This window comes from Thamnophis elegans, chromosome 15, assembly GCF_009769535.1.
Source record: "Thamnophis elegans isolate rThaEle1 chromosome 15, rThaEle1.pri, whole genome shotgun sequence".
In the NCBI taxonomy this organism is placed as follows: domain Eukaryota; kingdom Metazoa; phylum Chordata; class Lepidosauria; order Squamata; family Colubridae; genus Thamnophis; species Thamnophis elegans.
The window spans coordinates 10,700,505-10,723,061 of NC_045555.1; the positions used below are offsets into that span (position 1 = coordinate 10,700,505).

Sequence of the window (22,557 nt, forward strand, 5' to 3'; positions counted from 1 at the left end):
CCTAGGTCAGAAGATAGATAGATAGATAGATAGATAGATAGATGGATGGATGGATGGATGGATGGATGGATGGATGGATGGATGGATGGATGATGGATGGATGGATGGATGATGGATGGATGGACGGACGAAGGATCTTCTAGATCCAACAGTTGGGAGTTTTTTGATCAATGGGAACGAAAATATGCCCTCTCTGCCAGTATATGTGGGACAAGGAGTGTCTTCGAGGGATGAGACACTTCAACAGGTAGCCTTGACCTAAGATAGTGGTAGTCAATTTGGTCTCTACCGCCCACTAGTGGGCGTTCCAGCTTTCATGGTGGGCAGTAGGGGTTGGCTGTAACTCTGCTTTATAAATTTTATAAAGTAAAGTTACTTCCCTATTTTATAAATCACCATTACTGTGGAACCAGTGGGCAGTTAGAAAATTTTACTACTAACAGAGATACAAAAGTGGGCGGTAGGTATAAAAAGGTTGACTACCCTTGACCTAAGATATATGAAGCCAATATTCTTCTATACTTCTTCATTCGGTGAAAATTCTCATAGTTTGCTGCGTGGCATCTCCACAGGTTCTCTTTGTAGTCTCCAGACAACCTGAATTCTTTCTCCTACTCTGTCTAGTTCTTGAAAGCCATGCAGGCTTCCATGGTGGATATATTGCAAGATGGCTGACTGCAGGACTGTAACAGGAATGCTAAAGTTGAGGTGAGGATAGGTCACACCAACGCTGTTATCTCTTGTGTTGCTGGCAACAATTCCTGTGAACAGAACACAGAGGACAAAAAGAACGGAATTCAATATCCCGACATGCATTCAAAGGGGCCAAAATGCAACATTAAAGGAGACGAGACTGAGGAGAGGCTTTAGGGAGAGTTGCGCTGTTAAGATGAATCATTCAAAAAGCTGAACAATTTGTAGAAGCTAACGTGAGAAATTGTGCTAGAGCAGGGGTGTCAAACACAAGGCCCGCGGGCCACATCCAGCCCGCGATGTGGTTGGATCCAGCCTGCAGGTCTGTCCTGGAAAAACAAAGAGGCTGACCCATATGGCTTCGGCCTGGTCTACCCAGTGCAGAGAAAACATTAGGCCAGTGTGGCTTCGGCCTGGTCTACTCAGTGCAAAGCAGAAACATGCCAGCATTTGGGGGAGTGGCAACAAGCTGGCCATGCTCACTCAGTTGACTTGACACCCCAAGGTCAACCACAGCCCTGATGCGGCCCACAATTATTATTTATTATTATTATTTAATTAATTTGTATGCTGCCCACTCTCAAAGAGACTCAGGGCGGCTTACAAGTAAAAGAGGGAAAGGGAAGGACATACAAAAACAAGACAACATTAAAAGATCCACAACATTCACAACTTAGGATGGGGCTGGACAAGGTCAACAGCCCCAGGCCTGCCGGAACAGCCAGGTCTTGGTCGCTTTGCGGAAGGTTGGAAGGGTAGTAAGGGTCTGGATCTCCACGGGGAGATCGTTCCATAGGGCCGGAGCAGCAACAGAGAAGGCCCTCCCCCGGGGAGTCGCCAGCTGACATTGACCAGCAGATGGAATCCGGAGGAGGCCTAGTCTGTGCGATTTTATAGGCCTCAGGGAGGTAATTGGCAGGAGGCAGTCTCTCAAGTAGCCAGGTCCGATACCATGTAGGGCAAACTCACAATGAGTTTGAACACACCTGTGCTAGAGCGTGGCACGACAAAACCGCGGTCCACTAAAGCGCGCCTGATTAAACCGCGTCGCTGACGTCATCAGCAGCGCGACAACAGCGACCGCGGAGAAAAAAGGGCGCTTTAAAAAGCGCTTTGAAAGCAAGCCGATTCAAGTTAAGGTAAGGGTTAGGTTTAGGTTTAGGTTTAGGTTAAGGGTTAGGTTTAGGGTTAGGTTTAGCGTTAGGTTAAGGGTTAGGTTTAGGGTTAGGTTAAGGTTAAGGGTTAGGTTAAGGGTTAGGTTTAGGGTTAGGTTTAGGTTTAGGTGGGTTAGGTTTAGGGGTTAATTTTAGCTTTAGCGTTCACAGCGTGCTTTTTTCGTCGCGCTGTGATGACGTCAGGTACACGGTTTCGTCGAGCGCGCTTTAGTCGAACGCGGTTTTGTGGTGGAACCGTGCTAGAGGCATCTGGTCTGCTGAGAATTGTAGTTCAGTGACGTGTAAAGGACAACAATTTTGCCTTTCTTGAACTGAAAGCTAGAAACTTATTTTCTTCAAGCTGATATCCTCAAGAAGTGAGTTCAAGAACAAAGAAAGTGTAATCATTACACACCACCGATTTTTCTTTATATTACTGCTCTGGATGTTCCTATTTTGGGTCAACAGTTGAGAGAATTTGGTTGGTTGCAAATCCACTCTTTATCTATCCACCTTACCTAGAAGTTTCCCACTGTGGGTGCCAAAGAGGGCGCCTCCACTTGAGCCACCGTGAACTGCACTGGTTGCCTGGAGCATCACTGGCTTATCTTCTACGGTGATCACAGCTGAGAGGATTCCCGATGTAACAGACGGTCCACAGGCCTGACCGAACACACCAAAGCTCACAATACTGACATCTTCTCCTGATTGAAAAACACACAAACCAGACCACAGTCATCAAGAACCTTCTCATGATGTTCTGGATGCCACCGTTATATTTTTTGCATGGTAAAATATACTTTACTCTTTGTCATTTTTTTGGTACATTAACTCAAAAATTCATTAAGAAAAAGGCAGATGAAATATGCAATATACAACACCCAATCCTTGCAAATAATTTGGGATTGTTTTCGGCCTCCCCAGGTTTCAGAAAAGCCTCTGGAGGCTGCGTAGGGTGAAAAACGGCCCCAAGATGCCAACCAGAAGTTCGTGAAACCTGGGGAAACCAAAAACAGGCTCTCCCGGCACCCCGGAGGCCCTCCAGAAGCTGGAAACGGGTCATTCCCAAACTTCCGGTTGGCCCATTGGGGCAGTTTTTTGCCATCCCCAGTCTCCAGGGTCTTTCCTGAAGCCTGGAGAGGGCAAAAAAAAGCCCCCAATGGGCCAACCGAACGTTCACAAACTATTTCTGGAGGGCCTCTGGCGGGCCGTGGGAAGCCGTTTTCGCCTTCCCCAGGCTTCAGGAAAGCCTCTGGAGCCTGGGGAGGGGTCGTGCACGCATGTGCTGGGTGTGTGTGTCAGGAAGGATTGAATTGGTGTGGGCACACACAATTTTGGAACGCTATAAGAAAAAGGTTTACCATCACTGCTCTATACCAATTAAGTAGCAACCGTGTTTCCCCGAAAATAAGGCAGGGTCTTATTTTCTTTTGCCCCACAAAACATGGCCTTGGGCTTATTATAGGGGGAGGGCTTATTGTTTTGGGATTGCCGGGCAGCTGCTCCCTTGCAAACTAGTTCCCAAAGAGCCGGGCACAACCTCAGGGGCGAAGCAGCCATGAGGTGACCACGCTCATGAGCAGCCGCCTGGCAAACCCCCGCTCCAGCTGGGCAGAGCTCCATGCACTGACCTAGGGGGTATCCCTAATGTGCCAAGCTGCGGGAGCTGGGGAGCGGGCAAAGCACCACGTGCCTTGGCACCTTAGAGACACCCCCTAGGTCAGTGAATGGCGTTCTGCCCGGCTGGAGAGGGGGTTTGCCGGGAGGCTGCTCATGAGCATGGTCACCTCATGGCTGCTTTGCCCCTGAGGCTGTACCCGGCTCTTCGGGCGCCAGTTTGCAAGGGAGCAGCTGCCCAGCAACTCCCTCCTCCAGCCAGGCAGAACGCCACTCCCCAACCTAGCAGTATCCCGAAGGCACCAAGCAACGTGAGGGCCTTTCCGCCACCGGGTCCTGCGGTTTGGCGCCTTCGGGATACCGCTAGGTCAGTGAGTGGTGCTCTACCTGGCTGGACGGGGGTGGTGGTTGTCCAGGGGGCTTATTTTCAGGGGTGGGCTTATATTTTTGCCCACACAAAAAATGTGGCAAGGCGTTAGTTTCAGGACAGGTCGTATTTTCGGGGAAACACAATATCCAGTCTCTTCCTAAAAACCTCCAGTGATGGAGCACCCAGAACCTCTGAAGGCAAGCAGTTCCACTGGTTAATTGTTCTAATTGTTAGGAAGTTTCTCCTTAGTTCTAGGTGAAATTTCCTAACTAACTCACTAACTCACTCACTGTGATTTGCAACTTCCCTACCAGCTTACCCATTGATTTGGCTTATTAGAAGCCAGTCGGAAAATTGTCATTGGTGATCACATGACCCTAGAATTTTGCAACTGTTCTAAATCTATACCAGTTGCTCAGCAGCTGAGTCATGATCACGTAACCAAACGGTCATTGCGATGGTCATAAGTACGAGGATCAATCGTAAGTCACTTTTTTCATCAGAAACCTCTCTTTCGCCTGCAAATCATGCAGATCTCCATAAATAGCTGTGCTGTGAAAAACATGGCAGCTATAAAACACTTAAGGCATAAACTCCCGAGTATGAAGTAATTATTGTGTGTGCCAAACACTTATTTTGTAAGAGCTCTTTTGAATGCTTCACAAGTATTTCAAGCAGCAAACAATTCTGTTGCAAGCTCCAAATATTTCCAACATGATTAAAATAACCTGCTCCAAAGGAGAAGCCCTGGATTCATCTTGGAAAAAACCTGCTTTATACATATAGCATATACACTTAGACGTTTTACATATAGACTGGGTGAAATCAGGCTTAATAGCAGTAACTGTGGGAGAGATCTTGGAGTCTTAGTGGACAACCAATTAAATATGAGCTAAATGTGTGCAGCAGCAGCCAAAAAAGTCAAATGCAATCCTAAATTGCATTAACAGAGGGATGCATTCAAAATCCAGTGAGGTACTATTACCACTCTATAAAGCCTTAGTAAGACACACCTAAGAATACTGAGTCCAGCTCTGGTCACCACACTATAAAAAAGACTAGATAACCTACAAGGCCCCTTCCAACTCTGTTAATCTGCTTCATTCAAAGGAATCGTTTGGGACTCAATTTCAGGTCAAATTTAATTTAAAATATATTTGCCTATCTCTTCAATGATGGTTTCAATATGTAAGGCTTCATACTTTCCCATTAAATGTTTGATACATTATTTATCAATGTCAGCTTCAAAATTAATTGTTTCATAGTCCAATGTCATCAATATTTAATACAACAATATTTGAGAGGCTGCCACAAAGAGGGGGGGGGGGGGCAACCTATTCTCCAAAGCACCTGAAGGCAGAATAAGAAGAAAAAGGTAGAAACTAATCAAGGAGAGAAGCATCCTAAAACTAAGGAGAAATTTCCTGACAGTGAGAAAACTAAATCAGTGGAATGGCTTGCCTTCAGAAGTTGTAGGTGCTCCATCAGTGGAGGTTTTAAAGAACAGATTAGACAGCCATTTCTCTGGAATTGCATAGGGTTTCCTGCCTATACAATAGGGGATTGGTCTAGAACAGGGCTCGGCATCCTTAAAAACTCAAAGAGCCACAAGGGTCCTAACCGGAAGCCATTCAATTCTGGAGCTGACTGGAAGTCTGGTTCCCCTACCATAGAGTCTCCTCCTAGTGCGGCATCCTTTTTCCTCTACCTATTCTAACTGAAAACCTTATCAATTGTGGAGCCGACTGGCGCCAGGGAGCCGCAGCAGAGGGATGAAAGTGCCACATGCAGCTCCAGAGCCACCGGTTGCCGACCCCCAGGCTAGAAAGACCTTCAAGGTCCCTTCTAACTTTCTTATTCCATTATTCTTCTTTACAGCCCTATGTAGACAAAATAACAAAAAAGAGACACCAGCCTGGATGCATTACTCTGCTCTCACCTGGATGAAACGCTGATGCTAGAGGAAGCTCTGGCAATGTGGATAAACCTTCTTCCAACTCTACCAATGCAATATCATAGGGGGAAGAGTCCTTTGTTGAAAACACTACCTTTCCTTTCACTACAGAATCCCTAGGAGGAAAAGAAAAAAGAAAACAATATTTGAAGGAGACTGAAAGCAAAACATAATTTGCCACTGTTCAGCTGGTCAAAATGAGGACGGGGACAAAATCCAACAGGAAATTTTGCACATAACAGCAGTCGAAGTAAATCAAAATATTTTTAGGTGTGCGCCAGATACTTTCGGTAAGAGAGCAGGATCATGCCTTCCTGGGATGTAAAACAGAGGGGTGTTGAAACCACCAGAATCAGGATTCAAATCCATTTCATTTCTTCTGCATCTCTTTAGGCTAGAGACCAGTCTCCTTCCATAACTGAACTAGGCTACAGTCAGCCTTTGCCTGGGAAAAATTGGGGAGGTTGTAATTCCAGTCTAAGAATGAGATTGTGTGTTGTGGTCTGCCGGCAACTTAAATTTAAATGTAACTACCAAGAATTTTAGTCTGGAATGGATTTTCACCTTCATGTGTCTGTTTTCTTTTCTATGGGTAGAGCTCTCTGAATTTATGATTCAATGCATAAAATGGGAACTGCACTATATTAGCAATAGCACTTAGACTTATATACCGCTTCACAGTGTTTTACAGCCCTCTCTAAGCAGTTTACAGAATCAGCCTATTGCCCCCAACATTTTGGGTCCTCATTTTACCCACCTCGGAAGGATGGAAGGCTGAGTTAACCTTGAGCCTGGTGAGATTTAAACTGCCAAATTGCAGGCAGCCGGCAGTCAACAGAAATAGCCTGCAGTACTGCATTCTAACCACTGCGCCACTGCGGCTCAAGTTATCAGTTCTTCTAAAACAGTCTCCTCTAACCTGACTCCCTTTGGATATGGTGGAATCCAAAGCCACCGTAATTGCACTCCAATTGCTGCTTCTCCAAGAATTTGTATTTGACCACAATCCAAAATTTAACTGAGAATAGAACATACAGTTCTTGCACAGTTTAGCACAAAAGGAATAATCAACGTAACTCGAATTCTCCATCCATCCATCCCCAGTGAAGTGCAATGATTAAATTGCTGGACTAAGAACAGGAAGACTGGATTCTAGCCCTACCTTAAGAAAAGAAGTCAGCTGAGTTACTATAAGCCAATTATTCTCCCTCCACCCTTATTTGGGAAGTTGAAAATCATCCACCACCATGCAATGTATTGGCATGGCAAATATAGGTAGTCCTTAGCTTAATAACCATTTGTTTAACAACCATTCAGACTCAGAATCAGGGGTGGGCTGCTACAGGTTCACCTGGGTTCGGGAGAACCCACAGTTAATGTCATGGCCAGTTCGGAGAGCCTCTAAATCCCAACCTGGCTGGCCCTTCCCACCCCATGCCTCCCAGGAGTCTCCACATAGTCTGTTTTGGATGCGAGGTAAGTGTAGGGCCCGCGCGGAGGCTCAGAAAGGGGGGGGGGGAAATGGGCCTCCCAGAAGTTCTGGAAACGGGCTTGTTTCCTGCCTCTGGAGGCATTCCAGATCCCGGGGGAGGCAGTTTTTGCTTCCCAGAAGCTCGAGGAAAGCCTCTGGAGCCCAGAGAAGACGAAAGCAGCCCTCATGCTGTGGTGCAGGAGGCCGACTAGGCCATGCCCACCATGGCCACAGCCACCCAGCAACTGGGCAGAGAACCCATTGTTGAAATTTTTGAAGCCCACCCCTGCTTAGAATGGAACTGAAAAAAAGTGACTTACAATCAGGCCTCGGACTACCAACCATCACAACATCCCCATGGTTATATGCTTGCTACCCAGCATGCATTTATGGCAGTTTCAGCCTTCTGGGGCCAGGTGACCAACATTTGTGACCAACCTTCCTAGCCAATGTCTGATAAACAAAGTCTTTGGGAAGCCAGATTCGTTCAACTGTATGATCCATTTAAGAACTGCAGTGATCTGCTTAATACTGTGTTTCGAGTATGAGTACTGAATGAATCGAGACCCAGATTCATTCAACTACCATATCAAGCTGGGCCATGATGCCAGTCTAATCAAAGCTCATTATAAGCACTGGAAGCTTTCAAGAAGAGACTGGACGGCCATCTCTGTTAATCTGTTCAGATAATCAGCTACTGGCCAAAGCAACCATTGGATTACTTTTTATGGGGCTGAAGATTCTTTTCAACCAGTCAAAGCATCACGATACTTTTCTGCTCACCAGCTTGTATTTCTGTGTTTCCACCAAAATAAGACAGGGTCTTATTTTCTTTTGACCCTCCAAAGAAGCACTTGGCTTAATTTTTGGGGAGGCGGCGAGCGTGGTCACCTCATGGCTGCTGCTGTGTTGCAATATTTTCGGGGGAGGGCTTATTTTAGTGCAAGCGCCCAAAAGCCTGATTGGGCTTATTATCCGGGGAGGTCTTATTTTCAGGGAAACCGAGTAACACGTGGCAAAGGTTATGAAATTGGGCATGACTTACTTAGCAATTGCCTTGCTTAGCTATGGAAACCCGATTGGGGTCACAAGTCAAGGATTACGTGTCATGGTCTACAACTTTGCATGAGGAGCCTACATCCCGCAGTGAATTGATTCAGATGGATAATTATGTACCCTGCAGTGCTGTGGGTTACCACAGTCAACTGTTGTTCTGCTATTATCAAGCCTGTCCATCTGGCAAGGACATCTTAGGAAGCCCTGTGAAGAGACTTTTTTCCTCTCTGAAGTGGCAGGGTAACAATAGTCTATGTGGAGGGACCTCTAGTTTGGAATTTCTTACCTGCAAAGGTCCATAAAGTTCCATTTCTCTTCACTTTAAGAAACTTTTTTAAAAATAAAAACATTTTTGGAAACTCTTTAAAGGTTTATTTCATTGGTCCTTCAAAGCTTGGTAAATTCTTATTGATATCTGTGTATGGAGAGGGTTGATTTATTATTACTGTTCTTTTTTATCATTTTAATTTATTACTCTCTTCTTGTGTTTACATTCTTAGAACCCACCCAGAATCTTTAAAGTTGCTGTTAGGTAAAGGTTCCCCTCGCACATCTGTGCTAGTTGTTCCCGAGTCTAGTGGGCGCTGCTCATCTGTTACAAAGCCGAAGAGCCAGCGTTGTCCAAAGACTTTCTCCATGGTCATATGGCATGACTAAACGCCAAAGGAGCACGGAACACTGTTACCTTCCCACCAAGGTGGTTCCTATTTTTCTACTTGCATTTTTACATGATTTTGAACTGCTAGGTTAGCAGAAGCTGGGACAAGTAACAGGAGCTCACTCCATTACGTGGCACTAGGGAATCGAACCACCAACCTTTCTGATCCAGAAGCCCAGCATCCCAAAGTTGCTCTTAGATTCACATACATCTGTAAAGTTGGAAAACACTCTTCGCTTCTGTCTGTCTGTGTGTTTCTCTCTGTCTGTCTTTTTCTCTCTATGTCTCTCTCTCTCTCTGTTTCTCTGTCTTTCTCTCTCTATGTCTGTCTGTCTCTGTGTGTTTCTCTGTCTGTCTGTCTTTCTCTCTGTCTCTATGTGTGTCTCTCTCTGTTTCTCTCTATCTGTCTCTCTCTCTCTGTCTATCGACATATATATATATATATATATATATATATATATATATATATATATATATATATATATATTATATTTAAAGTCACAACCCCTGGTATGCCCAAGTATACCCAAACTTGGGTATGGCTAGCTGATGAGAGCTAAATAGCTTGAAATAGATCTATACTAGTCTCCCTTTATTTATTTATCAGCATAAATATAGCAAATATATATATATATATATATATATATATATATATATATATATATATATATATATATATATATATATATATATATACACACACACACACACATATATACATACATACATATATATATACACACACACACATACATACAAACTGCTGGGGATGCTGAAACTTCCTCAGTCTGGGAATAAGACCGTGTATACTCACAACCTCAAGACTGCCACACCTGCTGTCTCCTAAACTTCACCCACGCTGCTCAGATGTACATGTTCAGGTTGTATTAGAGACACCCAGGAGAACAAAGAAACACCTAAACAATTATTAATATTCAGACTCACCTTTTAGGATCAGTTACAAACCTGATACAGACACTTGATGCTCCACAGACTACATGTCGACAGGTTAGCATCAGCTTTGAATTCATCATCACCCCGGACCCCCAGGTGGGTCCGCATTCTACCAGAACTACAACATCCAACAGATGCCTGTCCAGTCCATTTCTGAGTGCCATCATAGCATGTGACCTGGTCACAAGTTCTGCGGGGAGCAACCAGGGCTTCGGGAAACCCCGAGACCCTGAAAGGATCCCTGCGACACTCTCCAGAATGGCGTCAACGGCACAAACCAGAGTCAAGCCAACCCACTCGGTGGCTTTCCAGCAAAGCGGAGCCACGATGATCCCGACCAGATGAGGACCCATTCCTGACGTGACGAAGACACCGCCACCTTCGGTGCCAGGCAAGCAACGGGCATCAGTCAAGAGGAGGGCATTGTTTGCTCCTGCCAGGTTGCTGACTATCCCTTTACTAAGCGTATTCATGAAGATCTCCGGGCACAAGGAGCCAAAAGGGGAGCCACAGGTGAAGACGGTGTCCCCCTTCCTGAGGGATCCGGCTGGGACGCAGCTCACCCAACTCGCCTCATGGGAATCGGGCTCCAGGATCCTCAGCAGGGCAAACCAATGCAGGCAAGGCAAGTCCTTCTCCAAAGTATTGACTTCTTCCTCAAAGTCATTCCCACCAAAATGCCACCGATCGGAGGTGCTGAAGATTTGGGAGAAGGCCTCCTGGAACTGCGGGCAGGCGGCTACCATCAGCAGCTCAGCCTCGCAGTGCCTCCAACCGTTGGGGGATCGACCCCGATTCGAAAGCGGATTAAACCTCAGCACGGGGTTATTTCCCCCGAGGTCTCCAGCCAGGCGATCCCGGTTGGCTTTGCTGCTGTTGTCCCCACCTGCCTTAAGAACCTGGATCTGGAGGCCCGGCAAGAAGCGATCGGAGAGCAGGACTTTCTCCTGTGACCAATCGGGGTGCTCGAATTCTAGAAGGAAAGGGGCAAAGAGGATCCCGGGGCAAAGAACGATACCCGGGGGATCTCGACTCAAGAGGACGCCGCTGCCGCTGCAACACCCGCGGGTGTCCCGGGAATGAGACACCGAGATCACGCAGCCAGCCCGGGCTACTGTCGATCCTAAAGTCTCGGACATAGGGGAAAAATAAAAGTCGAGATCCCCTCGCCAGCGGATCTCTCGACTTGATCGCCCGAGGGAATCCCAATCCTGCAAAAACGCTAGGAGAGTTTAACGCCAAGGAAGCGCGTCGCTTCCAGGGTCGCCCCTGCAGTGCTGCCTTGATCCTTCCTCGCCCCTTCCCGAGAAACGGGGAGGTCGGAGTTGTACCCCGCCCGGCGGAGCTCTGCTGCAAAGCCGCACCAAGTCGTGGGACGCGCCGGGCTAGCAGAGGAGAGGAAGAAGCATCGGGCAAAGCCGGAATAAGCTGAGAGAGCAAAACAGAGAGCTAAACTCGCTCCCATTGGCCGATCCGTCAATTGCAGCGCTACGATTGGTGGAGGAGACTGGGGCAAGGAAAGTCCTCTCCCATTGGCTGCTTTTTAGACCTGTGGTTTGGGAATCTGTTTTGATTACTAACGAGGGACTCTCGCCTTGAAGAGAACAGAGAAGAAGAAGAGGAAGAAAAAGAAAGAAGAGAAGAAGAGCTCTGAAAAAAAAGTCTTTAAATTCGATTTGGCTAAGCCTCATCACATTACTCCCCAGTTCTCATATCAAAATATCTTAGGCATCAGTCTATAGGGCGAAAGATACCTGCCTAATAATAGTATCACCAGAATCTTAGAATTCTAGCTGATCGCATGCAGGATACCAGTGAGCAATGTTTTGCAGCTATCATCGAGAAAAGAATGGAGAAAGCAATGTTAAGATGCATTGATAGCATTTCTAAAATGGGGGATGTAATTCATCATCTTATAACGACCCCATAATCCGTTGCGAGGTGGAGTCTGAGCAACTGAATGGAGCTCGCAGAGTGTTTAATGGCCGTATGCCCTCTGAACAAATACGGAGTTTTTGTTCAGCAGATATATTCTCATTGTGCCCCGAGAGAGAAATATCTGCCTCTACCTAGGATCAAACTCATAGCCCCATGATTCTGAGGAGGGAGCTCCATCTCTAGGATGCAGCACCACTCCACAATGGGGGATGTAATTGTTCTGGTTTATTCTCCATCCTTCAGATCCCACTCCATATACTGTGTCCAGTTTGTGTGGGGAAGTGTTTAAGGTGCTATATTGCAACAGGGCGACCCAGATTCTAATCCCATCTCAACCAAGGAAACTCACTGTTGTGATTTCAGGTCATTCACACTCTGGAGTCCTTGGTGCTCTCTGACTTGTTGGTAAGAGTACAAGCAAAGGTGTTCAAATAAAGGTGCCGATGCCAATTATGAAACTGAGGTTTAGCAAGAGATTAGGCCTCATTAGGTATTTGAAAGAGTGTCTTATGAAAAAGGTGGCTTCTTTTCAACTTTCTTACATCTTAAGGAGCATGAAAGGAAGTCAATATGTTGTTGCGTGTTTGAGAAAACTTACTAATGTGCTAAGAGCTTTCTGATTGTGAAACCAACTCACTAGGAAGGGAATGAGCCCTACTTTGCCATTGGCAAAGGACACAGAGAGATCTATTGGGGACGCTTAGAGCTGGATTCTTGCAAGGTGTGGGTGTTGTACTGTTTGCTCTTTTCTACTTCCAACACTTACTAATTTTGTTGGCTTGTAGGATTAGTTGGCAATTCATGTTTTTTTTTTTAAGATAAACAAGAATTTTCTAGTGTTGTTTTGGGAAAACACCAATCAATGTCGTCTGTCAATCCATTAAACAAGTATATATTTCTGAATTCTGACAGACATGAAAAGCAAGCATAATTAACCAAGTATGTGTTATTTAAAAGGGACAGTGGCTCAATGGCTAAGACACTGAGCTTGTCGATCAGAAAGGTCGGCATTTCAGCAGTTCGAATCCCTAGCACTGTGTAACGGAGTGAGCTCCTGTTACTTGTCCCAGCTTCTGCCAACCTAGCATTTTAAAAGCATGTAAAAATGCAAATAGAAAAATAGGGACCACCTTTGGTGGGAAGATAACAGCGTTCTGTGCGGCTTCGGCCTTTAGCCATGCCGGCCACATGATCACGGTGACGTCTTCGGACAGTGCTGGCTCTTCGACTTTGAAACGGAGATGAGCACCTCCCCCTAGAGTCAGGAATGACTAGCGCATATATGCAAGGGGAACCTTTATTTTTTTATGTGTTATTTATTCTAGTTGTTTCATTTCCTGCTGCTTACTTCCATTTTGAGATCTCTTGTTCCAGAAATATGAGAGGAAATCTGTCCTGCCATAACTGTCACACACCTCCATTATGTCCATCTTTTAGAAGCTAAAAAACAAACAAACCCCGAGTTGTTAAGTTTCCCAGCAGGGGAACTGTTTTGACATAGTTACAGGTAGTCCTCGAATTATGACCACAATGGAGTCCAAAATTTATGTGAGAAATTTATTGAGTTTTGCCCCGTTTTATGACTTTTCATGCCCCATTTGTTAAGTGAGTCACGGCAGTTGTTAAACTAGTAACACAGTTGTTAAGTGAATCTGGCTTCCCCATTGATTTCGGTTCTCAGAAGGTCACAAAAGGGGATCACACGACTGTCATAAATATGAGTCAGTTGCCAATCATCTGAATGTTGATCCCATGATCATGGGAATGCTACAATGGTCATAATAGCAACAGCACTTAGATTTATCTACTGCTTCATAGTGCTTTTACAGTGGTTTACAGAGTCAGCCTCTTGCCTGCCTGCCCGGGCTCCTTAGGGCCCCAATAGGAAGCAGTTGCTGGAGCTAAGCAGCTATCAAGAGAAAGAGTTGGCAAAACAGCTGGCTTAGTTCAGATTGGATCTGACTGAGAAGGAGGCTCAGCAGAAGCACCTCACTGAAGACTATGAGCATAGGCTTTCCAAGCAGAGGGATGGCCTGCTGGAATACAAGGCCAGGTGCCAGCGCCTGGTGGCTCAGCGGGCTGAGATAGTCATATGGCCATGATGCAGTACCACTGGAATGAGGCCCTCTTTGCCACCAGCAGTGCTTCCCTCCTGCCTTCATCCAAAGGAGCACCAGGAGGCTGAAACAGATCCCAAGTCAGAATTTCTCCCCCTCTCTGACCTGCACAAAAATACCCTGAAGGGGGCGATTCTCTGCATCAACACAAGTGTTCATTGCAGGTATCCGTCCCAGGGGCCGTAGTTTGTAGACCCCTGATTTGGTGCAATATTTAAGAAATGCAAATAATTTTTCTGCGGGCCACCAAAATTTTCTCGCGGACCACCAGTGGTCCACAGACCAACAGTTGGTGACTGCTGCTTTACAGCCCTCTCTAAGTGGCTTACCGAGTTAGCCCATTGCCCCCAACAATATGGGTCCTCATTTTACCCACCTCGGAAGGATGGAAGGCTGAGTCATCCTTGAGCCTGGTGAGATTCGATCTGCCGAGCTGCAGCTAGCAGTCAGCTGAAGTAGCCTGCAGTACTGCACTCTAACCCCGGCATCACCTCGGCACATAAGTGTGAAAAATAATCATAAGGCACTTTTTTCAGTGCCATTGTAACGTTGAACAGCCACTAAATGAAGTGTTGTAAGGCGAGGACTACCCGTACATGTAGAATGGCCCATTCGACATGTTCTGGTGGTCTACAATATTCTTTCTTAAGGTGACATCATCCCAAGCATAATATTAGGACTGACAAATTATACTGTAATTTGACTTTTTTTTGTTCCAAGTGCCGGTACCTTTTTTCCACAGAAGTTACAGCTTGTGTTTTCCTTATGTGGTGAAAACTTGACAGATCGTGTGTTCATGGGAAATGCTTGAACCGGCTTCCGCGGACTCTAAAATAAAGGCACACTCTGTGCTTGTTCTTGAGCAAAATGAGCCATAATATCCTCTTAATTGATGTACATCATTCTGGCCCCAAAGAGGCCCAACCCAATTTAGCATTTTCATGATCAGGTAGTGGCACTGGATAACCTTCAGTGATCTAGATTGAAAGGTAAAAACCAAACAAAATAAAAAAAAACCCTGAAAGGCAAGAACAAACTATTCCTGGATTGCTGTCGAGAAAACTATACAGATTTGTCCGTGAATCAAGCTTACTTTCAAAGCATCTTTACTTGTTTTAATTTAAAGAGAACTGCATGCATTTTTGTTTTTTGAAAGGAAGTTTAAAAAATCAGGACAGGCGTGAAAATGTGCTGGCTTTGTGTCTGTTCTAAGGACAATCAATCAAGAAAGCTTGATTGCAGGGATGTCAAACTGCTGGCCTGCAAGCCAGATGTGTCATGCGCAGGCCACACCCACCCCAGCTGCTCAGATAAAAACACCACGAAATGTCACATGACGGCAACATGACACAGCAAGTTTTGACACCCATGGGCTATAGGGAAGATTTACATTAGAGCAAGTGTGTAGGAGTGGCAAGAGTCAAAACAGATATTAGCCTAGAGATACTACTGTATTTTTCGGAGTATAAGACGCACCTTTTTCCCTCAAAAAAGGGTGAAAATCTGGGTGTGTCTTATACATTGAATACAGCATTTTTTGCCTCCTGAAATGCGAGAGCGAGCTTGCATTGGGAATACAAGCATACTCTCACAATCCGATGGACCATTCCACGAATCTCTAATTCCTAGGCTGCTTTGGCAATGAGACACACACGCATACTGCAGACTGGGTGAAAATGGCGTCTTCTGGCTAAACCAGAACACTTTTTATTAGGAAAGTTCAAAGAAAGCTAGTCAGCAGTTTAATACAAACAAAGCATCTCACAGTATGTTACAAATCACTTCTTGATACACATTCTGGCAGAAAGGCAGGGAGGAGGGACAAACGGTCTTAGAATTGTAAATCACAGAGAGCTACATTAGGCATATGGAAATGACTTGATTTGTTACACGAGGCGGCAAAAGGATGCAAGGCTAATTCTGTGTGTTTATATCTCAGATAATAGAGGCCTCTCATCTCTGTGTGTATCCGTGTATAGACACCCGAAATGAATTCGGCTTCCTTATCTAAAAGCTTTCCCAGGACTGTTCTTTCCATATGGCTTTTGGCAAATGTTCACTGGGACCTTTGATCCAGATAGAATTGATCCAGATAGAATATTCTATCCTATCCTATTGATCCCAGCTAATTTCACCCAGCCAATTATGGGATAATTTCCCACATCTCCTCCTTTTTTATTTTTTAAATGGAAGCAATTGCCATGGGTTGTTTCTTTCTCACAAATCCCCCTTCCATTGGATATCCAGGGATTATTAATTCTGATGTATTGACACTTATTAATAATGCGTGATGCTTCTGGATAGCAGCGTCCGCAATACTCTGCATAGTGGATCTCAATAATGGTATTATGCATGGCAACATAGTTAATCCCAAAAATATCATCCCAATAAAAAATAGACCTTGCTTCCAATTGTTAAAAATACCTCCAAGCCAACCGTCAGTGTCCAATATGCCTTTCCAAGTTTGTACAGGAACATGTGCAGTTTGTATCATAGTTCGAGTTATTTTTTCTATCACAATTCCAGAATCATCAATTTGTATACAACAATTACTAAGATTAAATTTACCACACACTCCGCCTTCGGCAGCGAGCAAATAGTCTAAGGCTAAACGATTTTGCATAATATAAGTTCTTGACAATACACTTTCTTTTGCAAGCTTAGTTAATGCCAATGCAGTTTCATTTGTAATTATTTCTAATACAGCTTGTAATCTAATAATGCGATTTATCATGTATATAGGCGTTCTATATCCCCATGATCCGTCTTGTGCCCACGTCGCAGGATCATAATATGCAATAATTCTCTCAGGGGGCCACTCATCATCCTTCCAGTTACCTATTTTTATCCCTTTAGCAAGATCTATGGTACGTTTACGTCTTTCAAGAGTATCATATACAGGGACTCCCAGTTTTTGTTTTTTCTCTATAGGCATTAGGAAGAATGAAGGCTGAATCGCCCCTAAGATGCATGACCCATACCAACCCGTGGGTAACATATTATAGGCAAAATTACCACATATCCAATATAACCCATCAGGTGAATTCCACACAATAGTATCATTTTCAGGGTCTGAAAGTCCTCGTAACTTAGTTACTTCCAGCAATGAGTTTTCAGGTTGGGTCATATTAGTTTGTGAAACCCAAGTGTTATTTTCCCACTCATTAGAACATTTTAAAAATCCCATAGGTTTATTTCTTTTAGTCTGATTATTTTTATTTCTGGTATAACATATGTGACCTATTATATGAGAGGTAACTTGCCAGGTTTCATTGAAGTTGTTATTAAAGGTGAAGTTCCCTTTCCATTGAGCTATTTCAGTATAATTTGCTTCTTGTACATGCCATGGCCAGCGATCTCCCATAGTGGTTCCTCCACATACAAAACAATTTTTTAACATAAGTTCTGTAGCAACTTCTTGAGCCAAATTAATAAACATATTTTTTGCTTTTGGAGGTGTAGGTAGATCGTTGAGTTTAGCAATCTCCTGCTCATAGCTCCAAAAAAACTTTACAGGTTGATTTGTTAATTTTGTTGCTTCAGTCTTTACAATGATGTATCCATAAGGATCCTTTCCTGCTTTATCTATACCAATACCATAATGATAGTATCGGGTGCCTAAAGTACCTGCTACCTGTGCAGTAAGGCAGAGTGGTGTGCAGTGATGGGATTGGCAATCAGTAGTGACTGGAGTAATAGAAAGATCAAAATTGTTAGGTCCATAGCCACTTGTATACCAATATACACTCGGTTGGGTATAGCCTCCATGTGCTGAGAGTGTTGAGCGAGTAAATAAATATCTATGGTTTTGGATGTATGATTGTTCCCACGACTGTCCTCCACAGGTTACCCCCGCGGATCCTGTTCCTTGCCCTATAGCAATTGCTAAACATGTATCAAAACAAACAGTAATGGGTGCCATTCCCTTTGAAACATTATGGGCTATGTATCCTGATAATCTTTGTGCTGTAAGAAATTGATGTTTTAAATTAGTTGATCCTCCTTTATAGCCATAAACATAGATGCTACTTGTTATAGGTCCTACCGCTTTCGGTTCATAACACTGTATTCCATTTGGTGTATAGCACTGATTGTATTGTGTATTATTATGTGTGCATGGTGGTATTAAAGTTCCATTGCATTCAGGTTTCATAGTATAATATATTAAGGTCATGGAAATTTTTGTGCCTTGTTTGGTTTTTTGTAAACAGGCTGTGCAAATGTCCTCTTTTATCTCTCTTTTTGTTAGGTGGTGAGAGTTGTCTCCTCCTATCTCTTGTTGATAACTCAATAGTGTTAAGAACCATTCACTAACTGGGGGAAATTTTATACTTGCTCTTGAAGTTACTTCTGTTTTTATCATTTTATTAGGCAACCCTTTTTGGTATTGTGTGCATCGATACCAACCTATAGAATTCTCTGTAATTCTTATTCTAATATGTGAAGAGCAGCCATTCTCTTTCGGGTGTGAAATACCTCTCACATTCTGGATTGCCTTTTTGTATTTTGCAGGCAAAAATTGCCGTGTAATTAAACATGCTGCAGCTGGATTTTTCAAATAACAAGTTAAGGTAACTTGTGTATTGGCTTCTCCGTATGTATTGTGAGGGTAGATGCATATCCCTTGAGAATTGCAGTTTTCCCCATTGGAGTATGGAATGATCGCTCTTTTTGAGTGGTTGTGTGTGAAAGGAATTTCTTGAATATCCTCCACTATTCCCTTCTTATTTTTGCGTTCATATTCACATGCCCCCCATGTAATTAAAAGCACAATTCCCATTCCCAACATCATTAGCAAAAGGTGTAACAGAAAATGCTTACAAGACATCGGAAGAGCCCAAAAATCCCCAAATCCCATTTCCTGTCCAGGCGACGGTCCTCTGAAAAATGGGCATCGGGGCTGATGTACTCTGGGAACATATGACCGGCCAACGACCTGTTCCGGACGGATTTTCATCTTGAGTATCAAAAGAGGGGTCAAGAGATCTTACGTGATAGTTGTTAACCCAATGACTGTCAAGGGCCTGTTGCACAGTAAGGGTAATGCGAAGGCAAGTAGTAGTGCAGAAAGGATTTGTGTAATCAAAATATTCTTCAAAAAGCTGTTCAATCACCACAATGTCGCACTGGAGTTTGCAGTCAGCTCACAGGAGAAGCAATGGAAACACCAACAGGCTTCGCAGGGAGCAATGTTAGTCGTCTGTGGCTTGAAACAAAAGGGATAGGCTTGCTTCGGGATCCTTGTTATCATCTGTCTTCACTGGTCTCTCATGAAACGGTCGTATGCATCTTCCAGGAACCCACAACACTCTGTCCGGGAGTTGCACAGCAGCGTATCCACGTCCCCAAGTAACGAGCTCCACTGGGCCCTTCCACTGAGGGTCTGGCAATTGTCTGTAATAAACAAGAGGGCGGGGAGAAACTACGCTATGCTGAAAATGTCTTTCCCCAGCTGTGGAAGCTATGGGTGAGCCTGTAAGATTCAAAAAATTCTGTGTGTATAAGGCTTTGCTTAAACGGTTTTGGATTTCAGGCAACCCTATCTTAAAGGGGCCTTGCTGTTTATCAAGCATCATTTTTAGTGTTAAATTTGCTCTTTCCACAATTCCTTGTCCTTGGGAATTGTATGGGATGCCAAATTTATGGACAATTTTCCATTGATCACAAAAGGTAGCGAATGCAGCGCTACTGTATGCGGGTCCATTATCTGTTTTAATCTCCAGGGGGCTTCCTAAAACTGAAAAAGAGCGCATACAATGGTTGATCACTTGTTTGGTTGTCTCCCCCCGCTGTGGGCTTGCAAAAATAAAACCTGAAAAGGTATCCACTGTGACATGAATATGTTTCCAGGGTGTAAAAGAAGAATATTGTGTGATATCCATTTGCCATATCTCACAACGTTTAATTCCTCGGGGGTTAACTCCCATAGGAATTGCGTTACCTTGCCTGCTACAGGTTGAGCACTGTTGGATGATCGCTACAGCCTCAGTTTTTGAAATTCCAAACATCTTCACTAAGGCTTTTGCATTTTGATGAAAATACTCATGGCTTTCCCATGGAGTTGCAAATCCAATAAAACTTTCCCTAGCGGCTTTGTCCGCATAATCATTTCCCTCTGTTAGCATTCCAGGAAGTGACTGGTGACTCCTAATATGAGCCACAAAATATTGAAATTTTCTATCCATTATTAATTGCTGTAACTGTAAAAACATATCTAACAATTGCTTATCTAGGGCTGGTGAAAGATAGGCATCAAACAAGTTATTAATCACTTGGTAAACATACAATGAATCCACAATTAAATTAAATGCTTGATCTTTTAATTTCTCAAATGCTAATATGGATGCAGCCAACTCAGAACGCTGTGCTGAACTCTGAGGGTGCGTGTGGTAAATCACCCATTGTCCTGAGATTTGATACACACATGCACCCCTGTTCTTAGTTCCATCAGCAAAAACTGTAACTGCATTTTTAATTGGCAGTTTACTTTGTAAGGAAGTCAATTGTAAATGTTGTAGATTCAGTAACAAAAACCTATAATCTGTGGGATAGTGGTATTTAATTGTCCCCAAATAGTCACTTAAGGCCAATTGAAGTGCATCTGATATTTGAAAATATTTTTCCCACCAAGGTAGTGGATATGGAATGTAAAAAGTTTCTGGATCCGTTCCCAGTGTAGCTCGAGCTCTCTCTCTTAACTTTATAATTATCTGGGATAACAATAGAGGTTTTGTTGAAACTGTTCTCCCCGGGCTGTTTGCTAAGTGTATCCATTCAATCACTAACACTTTGTTCTGTTGTATTTGCAGCAAACACCCTGTGGGCAAGTTTTTGGTATTGAAAATAGCAGCTGAGATAGGAACGTGTGAAACCATCCTGTCTACCCAGGTTTTTGTTAAGGCTGCCTCAATCACCTGAATACACTCTTTTTCTTTGTCCCCTATGGTTAGTATAGCAGCAGGCTCTTTTCCTCCTGCCAGCAATGCAAATAAAGGTTGTAACTGACTCGTAGTTAATCCCATGTAGGGACGTGCCCAGTTAATTGAACCCAAATATTGTTGTAACTGCACCAAATTACATTTATCCATCTCAGGTAGTTTTGGAATTACTGGTGAGGCGTGAGACGTCATGATTCTATGTCCCAAATATAAATATGGTGGTATAGTTTGAATTTTTTCTGAAGCAATTTTAAATCCTTTATCATTAAAATCTTGTATGATCTCTGTTAAAATCTGTGGATATGCACTCTGTGCATCTTTTTCTATTGCTAGCAAGATATCATCCATGTAGTGGTAGAATAGGATACCTTTATACTTGGCTCTAAAATGTTTTAAAATTTTATTAATGTAATATTGACAAAGCGTTGGGCTATTTAGCATTCCCTGGGGTAAAACTTTCCACTGATACCTTACTGTTGGCTCACTATAATTTAGTACAGGAATTGTAAATGCAAATAATACTCTGTCCTTTTTATGTAAAGGTATTGAAAAGAAGGCATCTTTTAAATCAATGACTGTTAAAGCATAATTTTGAGGAATGATATTAGGATTTGGTAAACCGCACTGCAGGGGCCCCATGGGACAAATTACTTCATTTATCTTTCTTAAATCTTGAAGCATTCTCCACTTCCCTGATTTTTTCTTAATTAAAAATACAGGAGTATTATAAGGGCTATTTGACAATTCTATTTTTTTATCTAATAACAACTGTTGCACAATTTCTTTTAAGGCTTCTAACTTGACAATGGGGAGGGGCCACTGTTCAATCCAAATTGGGTCATTGTTTTTTAATGTTAGTTTCATTAAAGGGTCCATTTCATTTATTCTTAATACAAAACATTCATTACCATCAGTTCAAAAAGCTATACGTAAGCCAATGAGCTCTATTTTCTTACTGTCTCTCTCCCTCTAGGTCTGAAAGCAGTTACACACACACGCTTCTCTGTCTCCCCCCTTCTCCTGTTTCCTTCCAAGGAAAGGCTCAGGGAAAAAAAAGGGGGGGGGAATGGCTGGGCTAACCTCTCACAAACTCTCCTTTGTTCTCACTCTGCTTTCTCTCAACAAGCTTCTCTCTCCCCCCCTTCTCCTGTTTCCCTCCAAGGAATGACTCAGGGGGGAAGGGGGGGGTGGAACTCACGCACACAATCACTTTAAGTTAGCCCAGGGTTGAACAATTCTACAAACGGCTATCCTGCTCTTTAAAACATGCTTTCTCTCAACAAATTTGGAAATGATATCACAAAAGCATACACACATCCCATTAAACAACTTTTGCAACTTACTGTTTCTTTATATTAAAGAAATCAAGGTACGTGCATACCAACTTTTACCATTTAACATATATTAACACTGCAATCAAACTGCTTGTGTAAATTAATTTCACATGCAAAATCCTTAGTCATGCATTCTTCAAACAGCGAGGAATTTCAGAGAGCAGTTTAAATCCTAACTAATCTTCTCACCCTCACAGCTTCAAGCCAAAAGCCCATTTACAAACTTCAAACATCAATTCAATTCAATTCTCCTCTTTCTCTTTTCCTCTATTCACTTCCTTTTTTCCCTCTACCTCTCTCTAA

At 43.5% G+C, this 22,557-nt stretch overlaps 1 protein-coding gene across 1 annotated transcript; it reads right to left on the reverse strand.

Annotated features, from left to right (window-relative positions):
* Window positions 1-412: 412 nt before the first annotated feature.
* Window positions 413-11,328, reverse strand: TYSND1 (trypsin domain containing 1). The gene is made up of 4 exons (XM_032231476.1): window positions 9,919-11,328; window positions 5,774-5,904; window positions 2,366-2,551; window positions 413-761 (listed from the first exon to the last, which is right to left on the reverse strand). Exons 1-4 carry the CDS (start codon window positions 11,064-11,066, stop codon window positions 544-546), a joined length of 1,683 nt encoding a protein of 560 aa, XP_032087367.1. The 5' UTR covers window positions 11,067-11,328; the 3' UTR covers window positions 413-543.
* Between the last annotated feature and the right edge of the window lie 11,229 nt (window positions 11,329-22,557).